We start from the raw sequence: 27,579 nt of genomic DNA, 5'->3' as shown, positions 1-27,579 counted from the left end.
CCCATTTGAAGTAACTGTGCTATAAAGAATACACTTTATGCAAAGAATGCAGTTCACCTAGTTCTTAGTTCACATGGTCATAGACAAATGTAGAGTACTAAAAGTTTGGGTAGTGAAGTTGAATACAGTAATCTTATATCCAAGAAAACGTGTTTAGACATTTATTGATAAAATTGATGATGGGTGAAGAAAAATAAAGCATTGGAAAAAATTATAATAATAAATCTATAAAATATTCAGGCATTATTTGTTAAAAGTTTAATTTAGCATTCCAGCACATTTGTAACACAAAGAATGACCTACGTGACTTTCATCAAGCCAAGTTGTTTTGCGTGTTTTAAGCAAAATAGGCATCGGAGTATTTGATCTTGCAAGGAAGTGAATGAAAACGCTGTTGTGTTATAAATAAAACTATATAGTATGTGACAAAAACTGAATGCTTAAAATGCACATTTTTGAAATAGTGCTGCAGAGAATGTCATAAATGATCATCAGTTCAATAAAGCAGATAGCCACCTTCTTAGGGTCAATGTAAAGTGAAAATATATTTGATGTCAATTTCCATATTCATTCACCCTGTGAATCACATACATGACCTTTCCTGCTCAGAATGTTTCTTGGTACCTACCATGATGCACCACTGAATGGCAGTGTACACTAAAAAGTGCAACAACCTACATCATTGGCCTTGCTCATCTCTCTATAATGACAATCAGTCATGAAACTGTTAGCCTCTGCATTCAGTTTTGAAGGGATTCAAGGGATGCAAGGTCACAGAGATAAATCCATTTGGATTGTGATGGGTAAGCTTGTTTAAGCTTGTTTTGTTTAGCCTTCTAATTCTATTTGATTCAGAAAAGGGATGGATGGATTTAAACTTACACATTTGATACTTTTTACAAACGTTAACTACATATGAATTTGATATATGCAATCTTTTATCTGTTCTCGGTTTTATTTTTTTTGAGTGTGTATTTGCAACACCAAGGTGCACCGAGGTCTTTCCATTCTTACAATCTAGCTGGGCTAATTTATTTGAGCACCACTTAGATAGTTGCAGGTCATCATCCAAGATATGTTGTCTGCAAACTTCAATGGTGTTGCTTGAGTGGGCAGGACTCCCATTGTTGGTGTCCCACATGCAGCGCATTGAGTTCAACACGTAGCCTTGTGGGGAGTGAGCGCTTAAGATCCGAGAGAAGAAAAACGCCAGGGATCTAGTTTGACTGATTGGTTGGAAAGAAAGTCCTTAATCCTACAGCAGGTGAGTGGTGGGGGGTGGGGGGGGGCAGGTCAGCCAACCTTCTCAGGGATGTCAGGAATGCTTGTGTTGAAGTCAATGAAAAGCTGCTTCGTTGGAGGTGGTCCAGTGAGGTGCAGAGTGGAACTGGTTGGGGGGGGCAGGCCTTTATTTTGGAGCCCCAGTCACTCCGGCCTTGGTGGTGGGTTCATGTAAAGAATAATAATTTCATTTTTTATCAGACGATACAAAAACTACCTTTTCTCCAAAATGAAAGTAGTAAGTAGTTGAAGAAAAAAAAAAAGATTTCTGACGGTCTTTAATCAGTGATGACAACGTACAATTTAATGATGACAGATGTTTGGTTAGAATAACAACGAAGCATTAATGGACTGGTTGAGGATACTAAAATAGCGGTGACAAACTGACAGAAGCGCAGTTACAATAATGATGACAGAGTGACGGATTGACCATGACGGTTGGGTGGCCTGGCTGCTGGCGAATGACAGACCGGCAAAATTTATTGATGCACCCACCTCTGGAAGTTGGACTATGATGGTATTTGTGCCCTTTGTTACTTAACTGTTCTGTTTTGTCTTTATCTATAGCAAATGTTTTTTGACTTACTCGGTTGTCTACAATCATTAAATTCATACTGTGTTCCAAATTTTGAAGAGTACAGCATATATTTATTGCTCAAGCGGTTTAGTTATGGATGACAGATCGAATCGTCTGTCTGACTTACTTTCCGATCTTCCTATTTCCTATTCCACTATGTTAGAGGAGAAATGGTCCATATCCACCCCCGTCTTTCCCACACAACCCTCTTTTGGTTGGCCTGAGGTCAGTGTGGGTCAGCACCCTTCTGCCAACTGCCATCATTCACAGATGAATCCACAAAGGAAAACACAAAAAATGGCGAGTCATACACGTTTTTTTTTTTTTTTTTTCAGATGTATGTGATCACAAATGTCAAAGCATTTACGACAGAGCAACCACCCTCCTTTCAAGTGTGCTACACAGTGGGGGACATCACATGTGCATTTGCGACCAGCAGGTGTTTTTTTTAATTTTTTATCCTATAACCTTTACTGTGTGTCAACAGTATGACCATTAAGAAACTTTACAAACTTTTGGGGGAATTAATATCAGTGACAAATCAAAAGGTGGCCGAGCATTTGCATTTTTTTCATCCCAACTCTTTGGAACTATGTTCCGCAGACTCTTAGATCTTATAAAATTTGGACTGTTCCAAAGACATTAAAACACATTTATTTGACCAACCTTTATGCTGACTGATATAACATCTTTCTTTTGTTCGCATGCCCGTTTTCTATTTATTTCTACTCTAGTTAATTTCTCTTGGTGTCATAAAAAAAAAAAAATCTATAAACCAGCTTTTCTCTTTTGAACTGTCCGATAAACATTACACCCTTCCACAGACACGTTTTTGATCACCAGACCTTGATACTTGATCCAAAACTTCCCTGCAGGAGATTAGCTGAGATTTTAGTTGTTAAACTGCAAGTCATTTGATTTAGTGGCCCGAATATGGCATCCCTCTCCTCAATCTTACCCCTTGACCCTTGCAACCCTCGTGAGTCTTTGGTTCCCATCCAGCAAGAGAGAATGAAGGATGAAAGGCGAGTCTTCCAAGAACCTCCTGCTGTGGACGTGACATGATGTAATGCCTGGTGTTCCAACCTTAAACTTGTAACCACAAGAGCAGTGAAAGTGGAGCAGCCGCTGGAGATGTAAAGATCATGAGCTCTACTGACCAACAACACGTTTATACATTCATATTGTCGTGAACAAAATCTCTCGGGAAGAATATTTGATCAAAAATCTTGTTTTTGTTTTCTGCCTCAAATATTGTTGGTTAAATTATATTAGACCGCTTTCAATCAACTCTTATTCAAGGCAAAATGTGAGACCTCATGTTAGAAACCTACTGACATCAGTTAACGCTCAGGACTTGACAGTCAGCACGTACAACCAATTAACAGTTTCAAATAGCCCATTATATAAGTAATTCGGTTGCACAAGAAGCAGTTGAATGCGTAACTGAACATGCAGCAATCCCAGATTAGGGTCAGATTTAAATCCAAGCATTTTCATATATTAACAATTCAACTGTTCACTTTGTCTCAACATGACTTTGTGAAAATGATACACAAGTGTCGATTATTTGTTGCCATAGAAGCCATGATAACTGATTTAAGAGCAGCTCTATTGTTTTCTATTCAACGTGCGTATGTATCATATGCCAGGATTTGGATTGTGATGGCCCTGGGCAGATTTGATTGAAATAGCAACACACAAAAGTTGAAATCTAATTGTACCAAAAATGATGATTAGAAGCTGCTGTCAAGAAATGAAATGAAGATGCCAGACTTTTGGCAATAAAATAAATTGTTAAAATAAGTGCTTCTCAGTATTATGACCTACAGAGAAGGTCCTGTGGGCTGTGACTACATGCCACTATTGTTTAATTACGAAATGAATCACACAGAGATAACATTAGTCATATATACAATGTTTGGTGGTATTTACCTTATACAGGGAAATAGTGCTGGGAGAAGATCAACACAGACAACTCTTCTCTTTACTGTATTGACTGACTAAGTTCCCAAGGCATTACCAACAGATCACTTTAGTCTCTAGTGGTCAGACTAAACAAGAGCATTCTTACTTGTTTTATCGCGGATCAAAAACCTCTGAGCTATATCACAAGATTATAAAGTGTGGTGCGGCAGTTTAAACGTGAGCTAATAATTCAACACTTGGCTCCTTTTGGAAAAACACAACTCTTATGTAACTTATGTTAGAACGCAGCAGGAGGGAGAAGGTGTTCCCTTGGTCCTTTTAAGAGACACTCTTCTTTTTCTCATGCCAGCTGGCTTCCATCTCCAGGCCATTCGTGTTTCAAATAATCCACAGCAGCTGAGTGGTCAGTTCAGTCCTGAAGATAATTAAAATATAAACCTTTTTAATATTTGTTGCTCTGCTGCCAGGTTTTCTTCAGCTGCTTTAGTTTTGTAGTGGTGGGGGTCATTTGATGGTCATGTACATCCATCCATTTTCTACACTGCTTGTCCCCACGGGGGTCGCGGGTGTGCTGGAGCCTATCCCAGCAGTCATCAGGCAGTAGGCAGGGGACACTCTGAACCGGTTGTCAGCCAATCGCAGGGCACGCAGAGACGAACAACCATCCACACATCTCGGGGCACTTTGGAGTGAGTGTGCATGTTTTGGGGATGTGGGAAGAAACCGGAGTGCCTGGAGAAAACCCATGCAGGCACAGGGGGAACATGCAAACTCCACACAGAGGGCGTCAGAGATGGAATCGAACCCGTTGAATCAAACTGTGAGCTGATGTCCTAACCAGTATTTCACCGCGCCACCTCTCTGTGTACACAGTATCTGCAAAATAAATGCACACTATACTTTGTGACAAAATCTCTTACTGATCATGTTAACAAGGGTTACAAATATGATCAATACCTCCAATGTAACCGATTGTAAGCACCTAATTGTGAGCCACAGCAAATTCGGAATAAACATGTACTGTTGATCTGAGCTATGACTTTTGCGGATGGTAAAATATTTTCCTTCAATTGACCTACATAAGAATGCAAGTTGGGTTGAACTTTTTTCAAACAAAGAAAACACGATATTGTACGCGGTCACCCTTCGATCGATTCATCACACGCATCTGTTTTTATGACAGAACCACAATTGTTTTGTTTGAAGACCCATAAATTACCGTTTTGACCTTTAATCTTAGATGCCTAAATCCCCGCATCCCACCCATCGGCGAGTGTTTTTGAAGGAAGCAAATGTTGCTTCTGTCTCAAAGAGGTCACATAAGGACATAAAAGGGGGTGTGTCTCAAAATAACCAGAGTATTTCAGTCCAGTCCAGACTGCACCATGAACATGGAACACGTGTGTCGCCAAACCTCGGTGAATTAAAAGCATCGGCATGACTTTATATGAATAGAACAAATGCGTACACACACCCCTAAGACTTCTTTGTCTTCAATTTTGGGTTAATTTTGGTAATGATTGACTATTTGGTTCAGGGTGGGGTTGTGGTATGCCGTAGCAGAATAAAAAACTGGAATACCACAAGTTTCTAACAGAGACTGTTACAAATACAAAGGTTTTTTTTTTCTTCTTCTAGAGTGCCAACTAGTGCTCAAAAGTGAGGCGTTTCGAGATCAGGGATCAAATAACACCAAAAGAGTCTGAAGATGACAGTGTTAAATCATAAATGTGATCAGGTTAAAACACGACCTACTGGGATTTCACATTAACTTGCTGAGTCATAGTGTAGATATATTGCAGGAAGGTTTTGCTTGCTCTGACATCTCACCATTGCAACATTTCACACTGTACAGTAATTGTAATGCCCCATTGGCTTTCGCTTTCATTTTGCAAAATTAATAGATTTATTTTGGGGCTTTTTCAAAGTTAACAAATGTCTATTCAAATAAACCTTCAGGATGACCAAAAGATGCATTTTTAAGAGTCGAATTATTTCAATAATACAAACAAATACTTTCAAGAGCAAACTGTTTTATGAGGATATTCCTATTTCTTTTGGAAATAGAATTAAAAGAGTAAAAATAAACCAATACAAAGTTCAAACTAACAGCTAGTTTGCTGATTCACACAGATCTTTTACAATTTGACGTGGCCATAATGATTGGATACAGACAATACTGTCCATATTTTAAGAAAGAATCGGCAGTTATTTTGAGCAAATTCACTTAGCATCTCAAGTAAATTATAGATCATTTTCTTGCTATTTAATTTCTCCGACAAGCATATTCCACTTGCTCAAAGACTGTTAGTTGGATTCCATGTGGAATTAGAGGAATAGAGTCTCTGCTGAACATGGCCAAGCCTAAAACATGTTACAGCAAAGTATAGTGGCAAGATGGCATTTATCCATGCCAAAGATTTTTGGGCAAGATTGTGGTATCCCCAAGGGTGCCTTGTAATATGCAATATTGTTCATGTCTTGTTTCCCACAAGTCCATGATTACTGTGCCAATGGGCACACACGAGATCCTGAAACCAGTGTTTTCCTTGTAAAGTGCCACCCACGCAAAATGGAGCTCCACCGATTTAGATTCAAATACACAGTTGCCTTTTCAGTCAAATCTGTTTAAGTTGTTCGAGCTGATCTAGTTGGAAATATTGTATTCTTAGTTTTAGAAAGGCTTAAGGCTTTTGAGGTTTTGTGGTGATTCAAAGTTTGGATTCCATTTGCACTATGCGGCAACGATGCAAATTACTGCGAACCAAAATGCACGGAAGCTTTTATGCACAAATACCTTTTCCCGGTTTTACGACAACAGGGCATAGTTGGCCAACGCCATACTTAACAATATTTAGAATTTCATATGGACCTGTGGGCAAAATAGAAAAGCATGTGGTAAAATTACGTTCAAATGAATGGGAAAGGAGCACTGCCTTACAATATATCCAAATATTCCTTTTCTTGCCCATGTTACCTCTCTAAATCAACGAGGGTTTTCTTTGATTGACACTCGGGGCCAGATTCTAGTGGAAAGCGTATGTGCGCTTGAAAATAATTTGGCAGACTGTGCTGTACCATGCTGGGCGTTCTGGCGGAATAAGAGATTAAGAATACATCCAAAAACAAATCGAGACACTTAGAGACATACGACAAAGCAGTTGAGCTTTTAAGTATTACTTTAAAATTTGCTGTGACCAAAATATTTGGTAAAGGTCACTCACACTAAAAATGTTCAAGTGAATTCTTAATAAGATACGTCAATATTATCTGAATATGCAATCATCCTAATTTTTTGGTGCAAAATATAATCAAAACATCGACATTGATTACTTGGCATATTGAATGCTCTTTCCGCTATGTTTTTGTAAAGCACAACGGCCTCATCCATTATTTATAACGGTGAGCTGATTATTGTGATCAAAGTCCTTTTTGTTCTTCCAACATGCATTTGTTCATTTATGTTTACAAACTGATCTTTTGTGTTTAGCTGAATTTCATTTTCCATCTGTTACAATATTGTGTTGTACTTTGGAAGTGCTTTACTGTAGAACAAACAACATTAGTCCCTTCCCATCAGCCTGGGATGACATCAATCAAGCTGCTGGTTAATGACGCATGTTAGATCTGGGAGACAGTGAATCCCTGAACTTAGCTCTCGTCATGTTCAAGAGTATTGATAGGTACTGTATGTCTAATTTCAGTGATGTATTCACTGTAAGTATGGATGAGTAATGTTCTGGCCAACAATTTTAACCAGAAAAAATTCAAAGAGATACTGCAGCATTTGTTTTATTTGCAAAGAGACAAAAATTGCAGCAGGACAACTCACGGCTGCTTTATCACGACGATATGTCAGCACATGACATACCCAGCATCCGACAGTCCTTGGTCGAGAATAACACTGATGTGCTGGACCCACGTTTCTACAGGCTGTACCTCTGAAGGTAAACAAATGACAAATCAAGCTTAAAATGTCTACAATGACCTTAAGAACCACATGAGTAAGCTTCCAAAGAGTAGTCAACCTACAAGTAAGAGGCTGTTACACTGACTAAATCTCCTTATCACCAACCTACTCACCGGATGTTATTCTTTATTTACATCGGCAAGCTTCAAAACCTCCCGACCTCGCTCCATGTGACTTTTCTCATCCTACTTCCCGAGCTTATAGGGGGTCATCAGGGGGATCTGTTTTGAAGATGTGGATGACATTGAGATGGCGAGGGAGCTGCAGAGAATGCTTCCAGGAGTGCAGGACTGTTGAGAAGTCTGGGAAAATGTATTCAACTCCACGGGGGCTCCTAGTTTCTTAGGATTTGAAATATAGCGGGCTTCCCTCATATAGTAGAATTCATGGGATTACACATAACTTTTGCTATATGCTTTTAAATGTTTATTTATTTAGTTTTGGGTGGTATGGTAACCTCCCATTTTTCAGGAAAAATGGGGTTTATTCATAAATTTGCGGTGGTTTGGAGTCTCCATTGCTATTCGTGTAGGTCCACTGTATAGCTTGCCTGACGGCAGTCTTGAGACTTTTCTGACACACTGTTTACTGGCGTCATTGGGTGCTTCTGTGTCATATTATAACGTCACGTTTGTTTCCAGCTAACTCGCCTTGAAAAACATCTCGAATGGGTCAGCTATGAGGCTGTGAGATCTCGACTGAGATCTGAGAAAATGACCCTGGCCCTCAGTCCATAAATATCCCCAGCAGGTCACCTACGCTTGGCATTAGACATTTGAGTTTGGAGAGGAGAATAAACAAACTCAATAGAGGAATTTATCTTTTTTGTAACATACACTTCTACAGTCAAAAACTGGGTTATGAAAAAGAGCCAGAGTTAAAAGTGCAGTTAATGAAGATTTTATGGTGGTCCACTAAAGAGGGGTGGGCGTAGTGACATCATCTTGATTACTAGCAAGACCATGGCTGGCAGACGTAATAGCATGACTCAGACAGCCAGAGATGATTCAAAGGAAGCATTTACTATCTTCTTGTTACTTCTGTTAACAGCCACATTATAAATAAACATCAGCGAGGCCATTCATTCCATCAGTAGCTAAAGCGTGCCCATACACGTAATTCTGCTTACATAACGCTGGTCGACAGAGATGTGTCCTTGTTATGTGTCCGATTGAAAAAAAAACAACAATATTTCTTTTCAGATATTTTCATTTTTTAAATTTTGACCTTTATAAATGTGTACACTGCAGATATTATTAGATTTATAGACATTACACAAAAAGGAATTTCTGCTGTTATTGAACCAAACCTTTAATAAATAAACATGACAAATTTATTATTATTATTATTATTATTATTATTATTATTAAAACCTGATGTGCTAGAGAAAAAAATAAATAAATGCAGATTCAGAATCAGATTAGAACATTCGATGTTTGTGCCCAAGTTTAATGAGACTTTCTTGTACTTTAATGCTCCCACTGGTTTGCACCCTGTTATAAACCTGAATGTGACAGTAAAGTGGGCATATAATTTTATATTCTTTAAAATCTTTTGTCATTTTGCATCAACTTGTACGTGCTTATTGAATGATGAAATGAAACTGAAACTTCACAATATTTCAATTTTATTTGTGGTTTGAATGAATGCTACTTTAATCAAAGATCAACAGTCAGGACAGTGTTCAAGTTTCACTCTTGCTTGTACTTGCTGGTTTTCATTGGTCACTTTGACCTTGTACATGTTAGCATCATAGACTAATTCCAGTTGCCTCGCTTTGACATAACGCACCATTATGCTAATCTGTTAAATGGCATTCTCAAGAGAAAGTTCCTCACTTTAAAAGCGCTTCAGGAAGTTTACGCCTTCTTCGAAGTAACCAGCAACATATGTTATGCATTAGCTCTGTACCATTTAGGCTGGTACTAAAATATTCCATGACTAACTGCCTGAGCATTCAGGCTCAGTGGCTAACCCCTATGTACTTTTTATTGCCATATAATCAATCAATTAATGCTTTGTTTATACAGCACCTTTCATAGTTAAAAACGTAACACCAAGTGCGTCACTGAACAGGTAATAAAAGGGAGAAAATCAGTCCATTTCTGAACCCCCATTCCATGAGCTACTCCACACCCCATGTCACATGTGTAAAAGCAGTATAGTTATGACATAGCTGAGAGCCGCTAGCACCAGGACCTTACACCCGACCAGGGATCAACGAGTACCGATACCAGCTGTATTTCAAGATATCAACACTTGCACTACTTGAGCACTCAGCTGGTAGGATTATTGGTGCTTCACTCCCCTCCCTGAAGGACACTCCCATCTCACTCGCAAGGCGACCACGATTGCGTGGGATGTGAGTCACCCCGCTCACACTTTGTTTGATCTGCTGTCCTCTGGGAAGAGGTACAGAAGCCTGCGCTCCCGCACCACCAGACTCACCGACAGCTTCATGGTCCAGGCTGTTAGGATCCTGAACTCTCTCCTCCCTCCACCCTCGGCTGCATTACGTCCTGGCCTTTTGGGCCACGTTGGCTACTCCTCCTGTATTTTTGCACTATATTCTGACTGTCTGCTGAATGCACACTTGCTCCAAACAGCATTCCTGCATGTATTTTCCCTCGTTAAACAGACCCAAATGATCAATTCATCCTTACGTTCTGTAGGAGCCTGATAATGATACCGATTAATTGAATCAGGCGTGAATCATGGGCCATGATTACATCTCAGAGCACTGGCTGTAAATCATATAAACCCACAATAGGGTGGGAGATATAAATAGCGAATGTAATATAGGCAGTAACTGTCAGAATCCACACTTCTGCTTGAGAAGACCTTTCATTTGGTAACTTGTTCCAATCACACATTACCTTCTTGAAAAGTAAAGTCGGAATGCATTTCATTCACACACTAACCAGTACACGTTTTGCTCAATGTTGCGAATGACAGCTACATGAGTTTATTTTTATACTTTTCCTGTATTCTTTCTGAGCTAGGTTTCTGACAATAAAACGTTAACAGGCAATATTAAATGTAAAAATAGATTCACTGTGTAACCGAAGTTTTATTTAGAATCACGACTCTCTTACTGTTGTAGTTATAGCCCAAATTAGTGTGGCCTCCAAAAGCCCTTATAAAGTCTGCTACGCATTCATCCTGCTTGCTTTCCTGCTCGCTTTCAATTACCAGCCATTCTCTCACCCACATATAAATACGGTGTCTCAAGGACCTGCAGAATTTAGGAACACAATATTAAATGACTGAACATTACATAACCAATCTCTGAAAACATCAGATGAGTGTGTAATAAAAAATGTTTTGTTAGTCTGAAGTTGTTGTCAAATGTTGTTTTGTAAGTCTGAAATACTTTTGTCATTTTATTATTACTTTTAAATGTCCTACACAATGTGCATTGTTGCACATATACATATGAATATATGAGGGGAAAATGTATGATCATTAACAATATTTATATAATTGTAGAGGAAAACAGCAGAAACAGCATTTGACATTGATAACAACTAAATCATTGAAATAAAATATTTTTTTCCAGTCCTGTTAAAGTTTTGTTTGTCAAGTTGACTCAGCAGTAAAAATAAACGAAACCAAATCAGAGAAAAGTCAAAGTTGTTATTGGAAGGGTTAGGGGCAGTGATATTTTCGGAAAGTTTCTTGGGGCTACTTTTAATGTTCCAGGAGGACCCATAGCACACATTAGCGCCCTTGACTGCTGTAAAATTTTGCCATTGCAGTTCATCACTTGGATTGTTCTGCATTTAATCAATTAATCATTGAAAAGCTAACATTCTCTTTTTTTTTTACAACAATACCACCTTTTAAATCCTCTCAGAATCGTGCCAGTAGCAGGAAAATGTTTCAAATGAACATTATATAAACTTGGGAAAATGTTATTGAAAAGAGTGATGGGCTTTCTTAGCCTATTGAACTAAAGTTACAGATTGATGATGATATTTTAGGAAGTGCACAACAAACTCAGGGTTCTATGTACTCAACAAGATCTCATGACTCAAAACGCAACAAATGTTCTCATCCGTGAGTGCTCGTGTAAGCGTCGAGCTGGATAGGTCAAATATTAAACGTCAACTCATTGCGAATAATCTTTGCTTTCAATATCCAAATGGACATTGTGAATTTTCATTTGTTGTGTCTGCGTGTGTTAATCTGTTATCCTAACTTTATCAGCACTTACAAGACATATTGAAATTCCAAACTTGATACAGATAATCATTAACCAGAGCAACACGCTCTATGTCACAGACCCTGAATTCCCACAGAGCTGTGATCCACATTAGCATTTGCACTGTAATACAGTGTCAACTTCAAGGTTTCTAAAATACATTGATACCATTGCTTATTTAATCATTCACAAATAGTCGAACTGTGCATGATATTTATAGACTTCAAAACTCAGCCACTGGCCAAAAGGAACGAATGGACGCGCCGGAGTAGCAGACAGAACAATGTATATTGCAGTCCGGCTCAGTAGGAATTCGTCAGAAGGTCGAGATGAACCAATCCTGGCCCTGTTCATTAGTTAATTGTGAGATGGATCTGCTCGCCAGTTGGCCACCAAGATGTCCAACTGTTTTCAGGTGTTTCTGATATAATAGTAGCACAAAATGCATTTTGGAATATCTTCCTCGTCGAGACTTCTCAAGTTTCAAACTTGCATGGTTTAAAATAGCTGACAAAAATAACATTTGAGTATTCCATGCATTTTTGGTTTATCCATAACTTCAATTGGAACAGTACTTGGGCTACGACTGGACGTTTCACAAGATCAAAAGGGTGTGTAAGGATGAACAAAGTTGCAGAATTTAGAACAGTGCCATCAAGTGACTTACTTCCAAAAGTAGGAAAAAGAGGCATACAACAGCTATAATGCACGAGACCCCTACAATTGCAGTTTCTGTCTTAAAGTCAGCGTCAGTCGGCTAAGTAGAGCACCAAGAGTGGTATGAATAGATTTCAAAATAAGAGCACTATCAGGAAGCACAGTGTTAGCTGCCTTACATTTGATGGCTTAACACCATTCGGCAAATGCGACTGGTTAAGTCCAAAATATCTTACCCCATGTTATGTATACAGTACTTTCCGATTGGTTCCTTTTGTACTTTTGCCCATTTAAAGTAATTATGTTCTTCTGTTCAAATAAAAATGATTGTGATTCAATTGTAAATTTGATTTTTGATCAAATGCAAGTCCTGCTTCTGCCCTTGTTCAAAGTCATGTATTTGTTTTCTCCTCTCCACCATTGCTGTGTGGAGTTTGTAAAATGGATGGATGTTCAAACTTTCATAGCTGTTGTTATTCTTAGCATCGATGTGGTCTGCGTCACCTTGTTGCTTATTCAAGGCCTCCTCATCACCTGCTCCTTGCTTACGTAAAACTCTTTAGTATGGATCATGAGTTTTCCCTGACTTTTGCCCTCTTACGTAACTCTGTAAATTGCTTGACTTCCTCTGGGCGGCTCATTTACCTTGCTGCACTTGTTTACGTAGCTGAGACGAAATCGTACGTGTGTGTGATTCTGTGTGTGTGTATGTGTGCGCATGTGATGAAAAAGTATGAACTATTAATGCACCGTTTGGGGTAGGGCGGAGGGTCAGTATCTACTGTATGTGTTTTTATGAACACCTCAGGGTGAGGCATCTTCTAAGAGTTCCTGAAACAGTGATTGATTTAATGCCTTGTGAATACAATGAGTGAAATATTCACAGGCACGTGTTCTGTACATGACTCAACAGGCACACCTACACCATAAGTCAGACCGGGTGTTCAAGGTGATATTGTACAGATTGTTTAATTGCAGCTACTGTAATGGGTGAATGAAGTACTGTCCGATAAATTCCTTAAATCACAGAGGTTATTAAAGAAACAAAGTGATACAGGAATGCCCGTGTAAAATAATACTGGCAGGCAATGACAATTGTCTTTTGTACGCTGTTCTTCAGAAGTTGTCATTTATTTCATTCTTAATAATTGAAGTCCTCATGAATTTTTACTTTCTGGACCTGGATTTAACACCTCTGATGCTCTTTAAAAAGACAAAAAAAAAAAGACATAGCCTTTAAGAAAATGTTAAGCAAAACTAATATTGCTTGAAATGCAGTGTTTCAGTGAAGAATCATAAAAGCAATTTGGCGAAGAAGCAAAGCAAATCTGTATTTCTGTGAGACACTTTTTTAAAATTAATTAATTATTTTTTCCATAAAAAAAAAAAAATAGTATCCTCCTACAGGTATTAATGATTTCTTCTCACTTTTTGAGACGAAAGACTGAGCTACTGTGGTGGCTATTGGGTGGAGCCGTACAGCATTTAGCGTTTCCTTTCAAACCACAACTACAGACTTTCAGCTATGCCATAAACGGACATGCCAGGCACTTACGTGGCAAGCCTAATCACTGGCTTACAGGAAGCAAAATTGAGAGTCAGGGCTTGGGGAAGATCTTCCTATGTAGAGTAGTGTCTTCTTCATGGATTAAGGAATTTTAACCAAGTCCATTCAGATCATCTCACACACCCTGTACTTGAACAATAAACATTAGATGAGTCGTTTGCTTCTGAATTAAACCTCACTCATCTTATTTGCTGTTAGGCTGGTGCAAGTTTATTTTTTTTGCAAATAATCACTTATTTTAAATGTGATGCTTGGGACAAAGTTCCCCGAATCCCTGGGTCACTCAAGTGGTCCTTGCTGGTACCACGATGACATCTACTGTATTATATGGGCCAATAATTGGAATATGTGTGAGCACACCCATTTTCAGACAAAAGCACCCATAGTGATACTTAACGTGGTCTATAAGTGTGGCTCTTCTCTCATTAGGATGTCCTTGACCTCTTCTGCCTTTTCCTCTGTTTTGCCTCCTCTCTCACTTTCCCTTCTTCTCTCCTCCAATTCTTTGTTTTTCTTTGTCTCACCTTGGAGCAGTGGCTTTGCTTACGTGCAGTCAATAATACCTTTTAAAACCTGAATATCGGCAGTCGTGGAAATGCATTTTAATATTTACGACTGTAACTTCAAACGTTAAGAGATTAATGTATGTCTGTGCTTCCGTGTGTGTGTGTGTGTGTGTGGGTGTGCACGCCGGGGGGGAGTGGGGGATGGAGGCACGTACACGCGTGTGCACATGTCCATGAAAGCAAGGTGAAAGAGATTACGAGTGAATTTTCCACTCCCTCCCACCAGTGTGGTTGAACCTGCTTGTGATTTCCTGGAATTATTATTTGAGCCGAGAAACCGCTGTTGTTGATGTTTATGGGTGGAATTACTTTTATGGTTTGGATATTTTTTATTGCTCAATCACCTTACAATAATTGGAATGAATACAAAAACAAACCTTCATTTTCACCTTTGCTCTTGTGCCTTTTTATTGAGTAACTTTATTTATTTAGAATATGACATTACGTGTGATTTAAACTATTTAATCACATTGGAGATTATTGTAAAACTAAATACACAACAAAAACAATTACACACATTGTATATTTACACAATGTCAAGAGTTACTTTGTTTTTAAAATCATCGCCAATACTAATGCTAAAGTCAATGTAAAATCTCATTAACATGCTAACAAGAAATTAGCATTAAAGTCAAGAGTAATAAGTAATATTAAACACAAACACACACACACATATATATATATATATATATATATATAAATATATATATATATATATATATATACAGTTTTCAGTCATTCTATTTAAAGTTACAGACCTTCAGTTAGAGTGATTTTGTGAACGCACATCACATACTTGTACTACATATGTGTGTGTCTATATGTCTGTCTGTATGTATTTATGTCTTCTCAATCAAATTACTCATACGGCCTTGGCAAATGAGTGGTTGAAAATTCACTTCTTTGCCATGAGGGTAAAGTTTTTCAGGTTTGGAATAAAAATCCTTCATAATCGCAGATCAAATCATTTTCAGCATTCTTTGGGGTATTTAGTTGCAAAAGTACTCAGCATCATTACTAAGCTGCTGATCTTAAATACTTCTAACGCTTGTGTTTGACATAAATTCTGTTAAGTTGTTTGAGGCACAAACATATGCTCTTCCAGGAAATGTAGTCATATTCAGGTTTTTTACTTCCTTAAAGTCATAGTTGAAACATTTCAACTATCTTTGGATCACGCCCATAAAGGCTTATTACTGATGCTAAAAATGAACACTTAATAATAGTTACGGGATACAAAAATAAAGCCCATTAAAATGGTTATGCCGCATTCAGTCAAATGTTACAATGACAGTTCTTCACAGTTGCAGGTGCAGAATGATCCAAAACAGGCAACTCCAGCAAAGATAAGACATACTTTTCGGATGTCCATGTGCGCTAGACTTCAATCTTAAGGCAGCCATTGATTGGCAAGTATTTGTATTAATGTAAGTAATATTCATGTATATATTAAAATAATCTTAGCTTGCCCAAATCATCTGAGCTAATGTAGATGTAAATGCCAAGTATTTATGTAAACATCAAATGAAAACAAAAAAATCTCTTTCGCAATTACATTTTGCGTGCAGTGCTCTGTTCAGTTGACTTTACAAAAGCTATATCTGACTGGATAATCATTTAAAATGTCAAAAGACAGCAATGAAGAATAACAGAAATGATGTATTTTAAAAATAAATATGTTTAATAGTTACACTAGAAACAACAAAAAGAGTATTAATATTGTAAAAGAATTTACAGCACAAATAAATATATTAATGTGAAAATATACTAAAAAAATTGTGGCTGTACAAACTCAACACAGTTGTTTCATTTAAATACAAAAAGAATGTTCTCATCAACTGAGGACTTGAGAGGCATTGGCTCTGACCCAGCTGATAGTCTTAGTGAACACAGTCTCAGGGCTTTAGTTTGAGGGTGGTAATATCAGGATTTACTGCTGGCTCACATGGCTGATAAAGAACAGTGTTGCAACTGGCAGAAAAGGTTACTTGTGTCATTTATGTAGTATAGCAGCTTTTGCATCTCCATTTTCAGTGCCGTACATGTCATTTTGTCTATTTCTAGGGTACTGTTTACCTAATCTATGACTTAAACTTTTTTTTTTTTAAATGACATACAGCACAGTTATTTGAACTCTTGAGTTGACCTCATATGGTAACAGTTAAAAATGCAGTTTACATTTAATCATGAATGAGTCTTGCTTGAATAAAATACTCGAGTGTCACTTGTGCTTGTCAGAAAATCCAGAGAAAGTACGTTGCCAGTCGACCACCCTGAGACAAGAGCCCTAGAGACGAGAAGCTTCACACAATTAGGTCCGAGCTGAGCAGCAGCAGCAGCAGCAGCAGCAACTGGACTCCTTCGGTCCTGCATATGACGTGTCTGCGGGCAGGCAAGTGCAAAACCACATGTCCATTGCCCGAGTCCCGAGTCCAAAATGAAAAGCACCTGTGCTGGTGCATCATACGCACATACTTGTGACTGGGGTTTCCATCGGTCAAATGCCCATAACGCCCTAACCGCCCCGTCCCCCCCCGACCCCGGAATCTTCACGCCCCCGTTCGGCTGGTGAGTAACATAGCTTTAGTTTAAAATTGGGAATGTCAAAGCATTGTTTTCTGTCCTCCCCAGCCAGCCCCACAAAAATCCACAGTCAAACATGTTCAATCTCAAGGCAGATTGACAAGGAGGGAAAAACTAAACTCATTGTAACAATTCATATAAATATTATAATACAGAATACTGAAGACATTCTATAAATTAAATGTAGACTATTTAGAAAGGGATATCCAGTAAGTATATACAGACAGTTAACAATAAATTACTCTGCTGTGGAGGCATGACTATTTCTTTGGAGCACAGACAAAGCCATTAAATACAATAAACAGCAAGGTTGGGGGTTACTAGACTGACCTATTACCAGCTCATCTAGTCACTACCCTTTGTCATACAGTATATCAATATATAATAAATATAATATATATATATATATATATATATATATATATATATATATATATATATATATATATATATATATATATATATACTACATTAATATCCCTTTAGCATGGTCTCAACATGTGAAATTAACAAAATGTCTAGATAAAAATACAAATCATAAACTGTGCATGTCGATAAAAATATCTTTTCCAACCCAAAAAAGTTGTGTGATGGAGGCAGGACCAGACAGGTAGTGGATCAATATCTTTAAAACTTAAACTGGCATCATAGGTTGTTATAGTCCAAATTGTTATCAATCGTTACTTGGCAAACTTTTCTTTTGGTTCTTGCCATCGTCACTGAACTTTGAATTGGGAAGAAGGTCACATTATTCGTCACCACAGCACGTAATCTGTGTCAGCAGTTGTGTCATATAATGTCGTTATATTCTCACATTAACTGTTTGTCGCTTCCTACAGTACAGACGGAACGTCTAAGCGTGTCACAGAGGAGAACAAGTTCGGAAACCTGCCATACAGTTCAAGTGTCGCAGGTGCCCCCATCGTTATTTCACAATCCAGCTGTCCCCATTCAGGCCCTTTAGGCAAGTTCGGCTTCTTTTCTTTTTTTCTTGCATCAATGGATGAAATTGTGGTCGCCGAATTTTCCAGAAAGCGAGACGTAGTTCAGGTTCATATCCACAGCAGACCAGCATCCAGTGAAGTCTTACATAAAATAAAATATCTTTTCCCCAATTTTACCCAGGAGCTCTATCACATTTCCCATTCACACGCAGACAGCGCATTCGTTTTAAATAGTAGCAGCAATACACACTGTTGATGTACTGTACTTAGAGTATATGCACATATACTATATATTATTAGCGTTGGGTGGAAAACAGACAGTGGCAAGATCAGAATGCAGAACGTCCTGTCTTGTATTGTCCTTGAGTGTCCTTGCAGGGAATGCATCCTCAGATTCCAAAGTGCTGTGCCAAAAAGAATTCCTTCATAACAGTGTAGTCTGCACCTCCCGGTCTCTCACCTCCTCACTTTGTCACATCTGTGGAAGAAGAGACAGAAATCCCAATTGAGTGTTTTGAAACTGATTTGTGTCAGAGTGCATTACATTATCTGACATAGTGCATGCAAATATCGTTTAGAACAAGGGCAAAGACAGAAGGAAAAGATGGGGCGTGAGGGGGGGGGCTATGCGTGGAGCTTGTAGGAATTACTACCTTCATAATAAATGATTGTGTATGTAAATTTTAACGTGACTAAAATGGGTTTGCAGCTGAGTTAAGCAGCTGAGGCTTAAAAGCTAAAATTGTATGTTAGAGGGATTTTGACTCCCACCACCATCAACTCATCTCCCTGAACATCAAGCAGCCTATTTGAATGGTGGTCACTGGTGGCAGACGTGTGTGGCTCTTTAAAACTAGATCAGTGTGGGGGGCCCATTGTGGGGGGCCTGAGCAACGCAAAGGTCATCTAAGTGACTGGGTCACGGGAGGTCATGTAGCCTTGTTAACTACAGGCTGACCATCTCTCTTTTTGGGTCTGCGCTTTAGGCGGTATGGGGATGTGTCTGCCTTAACTCAACTGCATTATGTTTGGAATTCATGGAGAAGAAGCAAGCAGTGTGGCGATCAATGCAATCAGAAATGTGCAAATATTCTTCAAAATTAAGAACAATGAAAATGCAAAGTTTTGAAAATGGCTCTCAAACTGGCAGATTTTTAAAACGCCCGTATTATTTGATTGAAGGACGGTTTGTCGACGAATAAAGCTTTTGGTAATACCTCTCCAGAGAAGTATACATCATGTACTGTGACCAGAGGAGATATATTGCATGTCTAATCATCATGAATGAGATTACGATGATGCATGATGACAATTAGATAACAATTGGAAAATGGAAAAAAAAAAATGGTGAGATAACAGATTTGAAGTGTGTCCTCTTGACATAAACTAACCAAGAATGAAACTCAATTTGGGATTCCGGCAATAAATAAACGACTATATTATTATCTTTGCTGAGTGAATGTGAATTTTAATCAATTTTGAGGACCCAAACACTGAGTTTCGGATTAGCATGTCACAAGCACAACAACTATTACTTGCAATGCTAACAGGAGCCAGAATAGCATTCGACAGGACAATGCAAGCACTGGGAAGAAGGAAACAGCAACATTGACGTGTAGAAATACAACACAACATCCAAAAAGAAACGGGATGGCATGCTTAAGCACAGCAGTGGGTGAAGAGATAAGTAGCCAGGAGATATTTCCTTTTTTCAAGGCACGTTGTTTATCGTACGTATGGTAAACAAACCTGCAAGTTCTTTCGTTTAATTCAAGCTGCCTGGACTTGCAGTCTAATTGTGTGAATTTGCAGGAGCATTTACAGGTGAGAGGGTCCTGCACAAACAAGCGCTTTCTTCTCTCTGAACAAGGCGCACAGTGGCTGCAAGGGAAGCAAAAAGGAGAGAGATAGAGAGAGAGATCTAAGCTACAGAGCGAATTCTGCAGAGAAGGACAGACACTCATGCAAAATCCCTAACCGCTCCTTTTCTCGCATCCCCCCCCCCCCCTCATCGTCTCGTTTATCAAGATTATCGAGCGAGCAAGATATATATACGTACGCACACGCAAGATTTGTGGCTCGGATTTGACATTTCAGCAGTTGGGCTAATCCAGCAACTCTGGGATCCTCGTGCCCTTTGGCCCTTGTGTAACGAGACCTTTGTCTGATCTCCACCAGGACTGACACAAGTTCATACGCGGTCATGACTTGCATTTGTGTAAAATCACACGGCCATCATGTCAAGATCAATATAATTACTTACTAATTGTGCATCGGTGTCAAGTGAGATCATATATTTCCATAGCTTGAGCAAAAGCACCAAGTGAAATTTGCATATTTGACACAACACGAAATAATTACAGGGATCATATAATGTTAATAAAGTTCAACGAGACATCGAAGCTATCTCTGTATCTGTTCCAGTGCTCTCCCAAAATGCAAGGTCACAAATAAAGACAAAACAAGAAACTAACTTGATATATTGAGGTCATTTGGTGGATATTTTGAGACTGTAAAGAGGGATGCTTTGTCTTACATCCAGAAATCATGATCAATCCTCAAACGGCTGTCTGAAAACAAATGCTTAATAACCCATACCATTCAATTTATCAGTCAAACCTCAAGGCTATAAAAATTCACAAAATGTCTTGACTTATATTTATGTAACACTTGACTGTTGCCTGTAAATACATCTATCATCGGAGACAAAAGGAGACACGACACAAGATAAGAGTGGCAAACCATTATCAGGGCAGGACAAAACAGACCAGACGACAGCATACGCATTAGAGATTTGATCATACAAATCTTTATGTTGGTAATTTTCCTTCATTGCTCTCCAAAGTAAAGTGAATTCAAAGGCAAATGACTTTGAAGGAGATCCAAGCAGGTTTGTGCTGGGCAAGATCGATAAAATCAAGAATTAACTAATCACCCAGTAGTGCATCTGCTTTCTCATCCAGTTTGGTCATTAGCAGGGTGAGATATTGATCGTAATAATGGAGGTGAAACAGGACGTACAGTATGTCCCCGTGACGGAAGATGAATGAGTGCATCCTCTTTACAGTCTCGCCACGTCAAAATAGCTGACAAACCGGCAAACAGGCAAACCGAAGCTTAGGTCATTTCAGCCACTGTCGTACCAATCGGCGGTCACGCGCTAACCCTTTCAAAACCTGAACGACTTGGAAGTGGAGATGTCATATTCATAAATGTGTCTGCATGGAGTTGTGAGTTTGACAGTGAGCTGCGATTTGATTTCAAATTAGCTTGACCTACTTCTTAGGCACCTTCATTTCTATGTACTATACAAGATATGCTGATGAGGGATCTTGAATGTGTGCAGTACTTTTCTGCTTTGTCATCCTAAGTCAGGAAGTCTATCAGTAACTGACTGTATGAGGAACTGTTCATGGGCTGTAATGTCAATTTCATACTGGCTAAAAGTGCCACAATGTGTGGAAAAATTGAAAATGAAGTGATGATGACGGTGCTATGGAAAGATACATTACTTTGTGTCAAGTGAATTAAACGACAGGGTCTTCCACTCGTCGCTTTTTTTTCCCCTCCTCTATTCGCCGCACTAAAAATAAAAATAGGTTAAGTGCCTGACACCTGTTGCTACAATTAGACTGGGGAGGTTAAATTTGTGCAACTGGAGTCACAACGCAGACGACAGCGGGTGGTCCGTAGTCTGCCCACTGTTACAGCCGACGCTGTCGTAAAAGAAAAAAAAAAAAAAAGTCGAGTGACAGGCCGGTGTGGAAAAGTGCTGGTTTCTAACGTCAATACGGGCTTATAGAGTGTGAATTGATTGATTGGATTGAATGGACAGACTATGGTGCATGATGTGAAATTGATTGTTGATTAAATGTGACAAAACGAGACAAAAATGGAGACTTGGATTTGACGTGCTGTTGATTCAATTGCAACACCATGATAAGAGGTGAGCTGACGTACATTTATGCAGACCAGCGCTATGACACTCCAGGCAGCTGTCATCTGCTCAAGACAATACTCCCACAGTCCAAAACAATCGATCAAGGAACTTTACTTTTTCCCCATTCCTAACTTCGAACACAAAACAGTTTAAGTGCACGCTTGGTCTGGATTGTCTTTGTTGGAATTCCTAAATTGTAGCACTAAGGCGGGACACGTAACTTTTTGGTAAACCAAAATATGTCCTAGATGTGCCTGCTGCCAAAACAAAACAATCTATTGCAATGTTTCCCAACCTTTCTTGAGTCAAGGCACGCATTTGACATTAGAAACATCTCACGGCATACCACCGAACAAAAACCTCACAAAAAGTATGAAGACTGACTGAAGTAACAATGTTTTTTTTCCAAATGTACCCACAAATTGACTGTTTTAGTGTGAAATATGGGTCTGTTTATGAACACAAAGCCACGATTTATTCTCTTATATGAACGGCAATAGAATTATTGCACTTTGTGTCATCTAATGGAGGAGGCATTTCATTCTACTCCCGGTCACTATATGTCAGTGGCATAGTTAATTGATCAAATACATATTCATATTTAAAAACGCACACACGATATACTTACTATTCTTTCTTTGCTCGAACTTCAGGCTTTAGTCTGAAATGAAAAATAACAGATACAAAGGGAATTTAGATTTTTTTTGCTCTCGTGATGAAAGCGAATAAAAATGGGGGCACTCTCACCTGCAGTCACACTTTTGATGCTCTGTGAAGCTCAATTGAATTTTATGTTGCGTGACCATGGATCTGACCCGCATTACCTTGAAGGAAAACAAAAGATGACAAAGAAATGGTCAGCTTAATTAGATCAAATGTTCCAGGAAGTTTTGAAGTTGTGTAAACTTTTTTCCTGTGCTTCTTCAACCATCATGCATACCAAAGTGTAGGCGTGTTCAGAGGCTAGATGAGACTTTGACCACATGGACATGGCTGTAAACATTCCGGTGAAATAAACACCGTATTTGAAATGCCAAGTCTTGCTGCATTTTCTCTATTCTGAAGAAAAGTTGTAGCGCTGGGAAAACACCGAAACAGTGCTCTGGCAATTATTCACATGAAATTATCTTAAACTGTCGATTAAAGCAATTGCGTTGAAAATAAATTTTGCATTTGCAGTAGTATGTGGGCTCTCACTAGTGGTCCATAAAAGAATCACTGAATTAAGTCTGCAATTTTTTTTATTTTTATTGAAGTATATTTTCTACGTACACTCTAACTGTTTGAAACAATTATTTAGTTGCAACTTTTATGTGCAATACATTCGAACCAAATCCTTACTCATTGGGAGTTTTTTTTTATTTCCCCATTTTTAACTGCAATGTAAATATCCAAAATATGAATATTGTTACCTGACAATAATATGAATTATTTCTATTCTATTCTATTCTATTCTATTCTATTCTATTCTAATCTAATCTAATCTAATCTAATCTAATCTAATCTAATCTAATCTAATGCACTGTACTATCTATTTACATGGCTAAATTACAAGCATTCAAACATGTCCTCACTGATGAGCAGGGTTGGGTTGAATTGTCCTCATCAAACAGCATAAAACCAATTGGAGCATTCAAGCGTGTCGATCCTTAACTCACCTGCAGGGTAACGTTGCGGGTTTCCGATGGCACGCACTCCATCGCCTCATCATTGCAACAGCCTCCACATCGAGTGAGGACTACACAGGAAGGTATGTAGGTGTGTTCTGTGTCCTCTGGATACTCCCGGGAGATATCCACAAGCATTTCTCTGGGCTGACACCTACTCTTCATGATGACATCTGTGAGCTGGATCACTGAAAATGAGGAGAAATTGATTTTCATTTCATAACATACTTCAAATAATATTGACAAACTATTATTGAACATGGCGTAAAAGTCTCATGCAAATGTAATACTTTTAAGAGATAAAAAGAAATAAAAGACTGCTTCTTGGGAATTCCACATACGATAAAACCATGATATGCTACTTGTCATGCCTGCCACCAAGCCTGATGTCCACCTCCAAGGTGGCGACATGACTGGACTGCTGCTGGCTGAGCTGGAGGCAAAATGCGCGTTGCAGTGTGGAACTCGGCGCGAGCCTGATGCCACCAGCCTCCGTCGCCACCCGTGAGGAGTTAATCATCCATTGTGCGGTGAATAATTTACAGTTGTCATCCATGTCCTTAAAAGTATTGCCACATGGATGACATTGAAAGTGTATGTCAGGCTGGTCATGTGGTATCGGTGTGTAGTATCGGAGCAATTATAGGAATGCAAAGTACAATACAATATCAGCACCAGTACAAATACTGCAGTTGTTATTGGTGCAACTCTAATTAAATTGATCAGAAAAGTAGACCAAGTCGTACCTTCCCGCCTTTCCATTCTCTGTGCGGCCGAGAATAATCCACCCAGCAGTCCATCAGACTGAGCCCTCGGTGACCCTTTGCAAACATCTGACCCCTGGTTAGTCAGAGCAGCCTTAAGTCAGGCAAGTCAGGGTCATCGCTGACATGTGACCCTATAAGCCCAACAATATGTTTGCCGAGTATTCGGAAAGTTGCCGGTGACTTAAATGAGAGTCAATGAGCTAACCTTTTTTTTGTTTTATGTTCATGATGCCTACATAATCCCTTGAGATCCTAATTGAAGAGTCTACTAAAACTGATTGATTGCAACAGTCACCGATTCAAAAGGCTGACTGACCTCAATGACCCAACCATGATGACTAGAATTAGCTCAGTGTATGAAACCACAATGAGTCAAGAACCAAAGCCAGATTGCTATAACCCATATTGTCAATCTTTTAGGGGATGTAATATTGTCTGAAGAAGAGCAAGGAGTCTGCCACCTGTGTGCTCTTGAACTTCACAGATTGACACCCCAATAACAATTGCGCGACCCTGTGCCTTTCTCAAAAACGACGTCTGCTGCAGAACAATCGCCGGTCTACCTCCATCACCAGTCAAAGGGTCCAACCTTGGCCTGAGCACAACAGTGTCACTGTCAAACAAACAAGCCTTTGACACTGAACCAAGGCTGACTGCAGATGGGCAGCTGCTGCATCAGAGTCACTCAAGTGAAGCCTTCCTTCCAATGCAGTTTGTTAAAGATATCTTGGCAGTGTAATCTGCACCTCTTTTATATGGACTCCAAAGTCCCAAGTCAGACCTTTAGCCAGTCTGGGAACTTTAATAAGTATCCTCTAACCAAAAGGGGGAAATGTTAACAGACGTACGCACGCACACACACACAAGCATGCATGCAAACACACTCGTGCACATTTATAAAATATATATAGAATTCATTCAATGTCGTAAATGCAAATGTTCATTAATCGTCCACTAGGTGGCCCTATGTTCTGGCTTTATCGTTGATGAAAGTGACATTTTAAAAATAAGAAATGGAACACTTACCTTCATTTTTACTCTTATCCACTCCCTTGTTAATGCTGGCAGTCTGCAAGAGATGCACAAGAACAAGTGTGCGTCATTTTTCTTTCAATCAGTGATCAGTGCAGCACAAATATATAAGACACATTTGGATGGCAAGTAAGTCTGCTTATATGCGGTTTTGAAGCTTGAAAGCGAATTATAACTCAAGACACGTGTCATATTGTCAAAGTGTAAAAGTCAGTATTCTTCTCTATCATACTGAATGCGTTTGCACACATGGCCAGAGTCCCTCCCTGCATTTTTTTGACGGCGAGAAAAGGTGACGTGACAATCTGCTGCATCATCCGTTTACCTCAAGTGGCTGCTGCAATTGGCTGAAGGTATTGCGTGAGAAATTCAGTGTGGAAAACGTGGTGTCAAAGAGGTGGGCATCCTGCGGGGATGCCGGCTAGGAGAAACCGAACCTCTCGGTGTCCACATATTCTGGATCACCGTGAGAGAAAAATAGACCGGGACTGAACTCTTGGGGCCGAATAGCTGAGAGGACTGCTTCTAATAATGAACGCATGCGCGCGTATGGTTCGCTCAACGCCAGACAGACAGACAAGAGTTCTCATCAATCAAGCATTTATGAAGCAGTCTATGTAAAATCTCTTTTTAGATTTGGTCATGATTGAGGTTCCAAATCTGAATTGTATCCGAGGGTCCTTCTCAAGTTGCGTTTTTTTTTTTTTTTAATTCTCATTATTGATGTTTCATTCATTTCGGCCGTCATAGTGAGGCGGTCCCTGATTTGATTCCGTTTTGACACCTGATTTTGGGAAGCTGCTTCTTTGTAAATGGTCCCTAGTTTGCACGAGCTGGCCGACACCCACTAAACAGACACGTAAGGTGAATTTCGAAGCAGTTGCTGCGCTGCACCTGGGATGAGTTGAATACAAAAAACAATATTCTCTGTACAATTACACTTGACAAATAAAACAGATATAGTTTAAATTCACTATGTCGACCATAAACTGACAAGTTATATTGAGCCTAGTGCGCATCTATTATGTCACAGTGATGACGTTACAAATTCATAACAGTTTCCATTGAAGCAAATGTTTTCATAAGTCACAAATGTGATCACATTTTCTATTGGCAAACTAGAAACGGGTACATTCAAATAAGTTTGTGTTCCTTAATACTTCTCGCATTATATGCTGATTTGTTGCTATTTAGGTAAGTTCTCAAAGAGTTAGAGGAATTCAATTGTGTCAAACTCACCTTTACAGTGGATAGGTGAAGAACCGCTGCCAAGAGAATTTGTACCAAACTAAAAACAAAGTTCATGATTGTAACTCCACAATAGTCCAAAAAAAAATCCCAGGCGTCAGGTCAAATGATAATAAAATAATAAAAAAAAAAAAAACAATTAGCAAGCTGTTAATTGACGCAAAAATAATTTCATTTAAAAACCCGCAAGAAATCTTTGCTATAGTGAAGGCGAATCCATATCTTCCGGGCGTATGTGGCACAGCGTTGTCTTCTTGCAGGAAATGTTACCATCCAAGATGCATTGCTCATCCACGGACAAAGACAATGTGATGCTTTCTGAAATCCACACGGGAACAGATCGATCCTCCACATGCGTTCAACTCTGTTGTCATGGGAAGCCGATCAGCTCAGCAACTTTACGCGCCGGTTGTCTTACGCTCCCGCAACAGAATGAAGGAGTGTTGTAGATTAAGCGTTTGTCGGTTAAAAAAAAAAAAAGTGATCCAATTCTCCCCTTCACGCCTTTTGTCGTTCCTTATTTAGCCACGGGATCCGTTTCCCCCTTTTTTTTTTTTTTTTTTGTCTGTGTTTGTTTCTATAGTAAACATAGACGGAGGCTTGTCACCGGCTCAGCTCAGCTGTACCAGCTTGTCTCGCGCCCTATC

General features: G+C 39.1%; 1 protein-coding gene across 1 annotated transcript; it reads right to left on the bottom strand.

The window, feature by feature from the left end:
• Positions 1-17,816: 17,816 nt before the first annotated feature.
• On the bottom strand, positions 17,817-27,579 carry LOC147052192 (vascular endothelial growth factor A-A-like). The gene is made up of 7 exons (XM_085919214.1): positions 26,924-27,579; positions 25,679-25,721; positions 23,877-24,073; positions 22,966-23,042; positions 22,847-22,879; positions 20,028-20,159; positions 17,817-18,756 (listed from the first exon to the last, which is right to left on the bottom strand). The coding sequence occupies exons 1-7, from the start codon at positions 26,987-26,989 to the stop codon at positions 18,735-18,737; spliced, it is 570 nt and encodes a 189-aa protein (XP_085775340.1). The 5' UTR covers positions 26,990-27,579; the 3' UTR covers positions 17,817-18,734.

Source organism: Syngnathus leptorhynchus, chromosome 8 (genome assembly GCF_054491065.1).
Source record: "Syngnathus leptorhynchus isolate UIUO chromosome 8, UIUO_Slep, whole genome shotgun sequence".
In the NCBI taxonomy this organism is placed as follows: domain Eukaryota; kingdom Metazoa; phylum Chordata; class Actinopteri; order Syngnathiformes; family Syngnathidae; genus Syngnathus; species Syngnathus leptorhynchus.
This window is presented reverse-complemented; position numbering and strand designations above follow the sequence as displayed.

What these genes read in the sequence shown, in the direction of transcription:
- LOC147052192 (XM_085919214.1), bottom strand. Translation starts at nt 26,989, where the DNA reads ATGAACTTTGTTTTTAGTTTGGTACAAATTCTCTTGGCAGCGGTTCTT. An exon ending in TTCACCTATCCACTGTAAAG is followed by an intron (nt 25,722 to 26,923) that starts GTGAGTTTGACA and finishes CATCTCTTGCAG; the next exon opens with ACTGCCAGCATTAACAAGGG. An exon ending in CATCAAAAGTGTGACTGCAG is followed by an intron (nt 22,880 to 22,965) that starts GTGAGAGTGCCC and finishes TTTTCATTTCAG; the next exon opens with ACTAAAGCCTGAAGTTCGAG.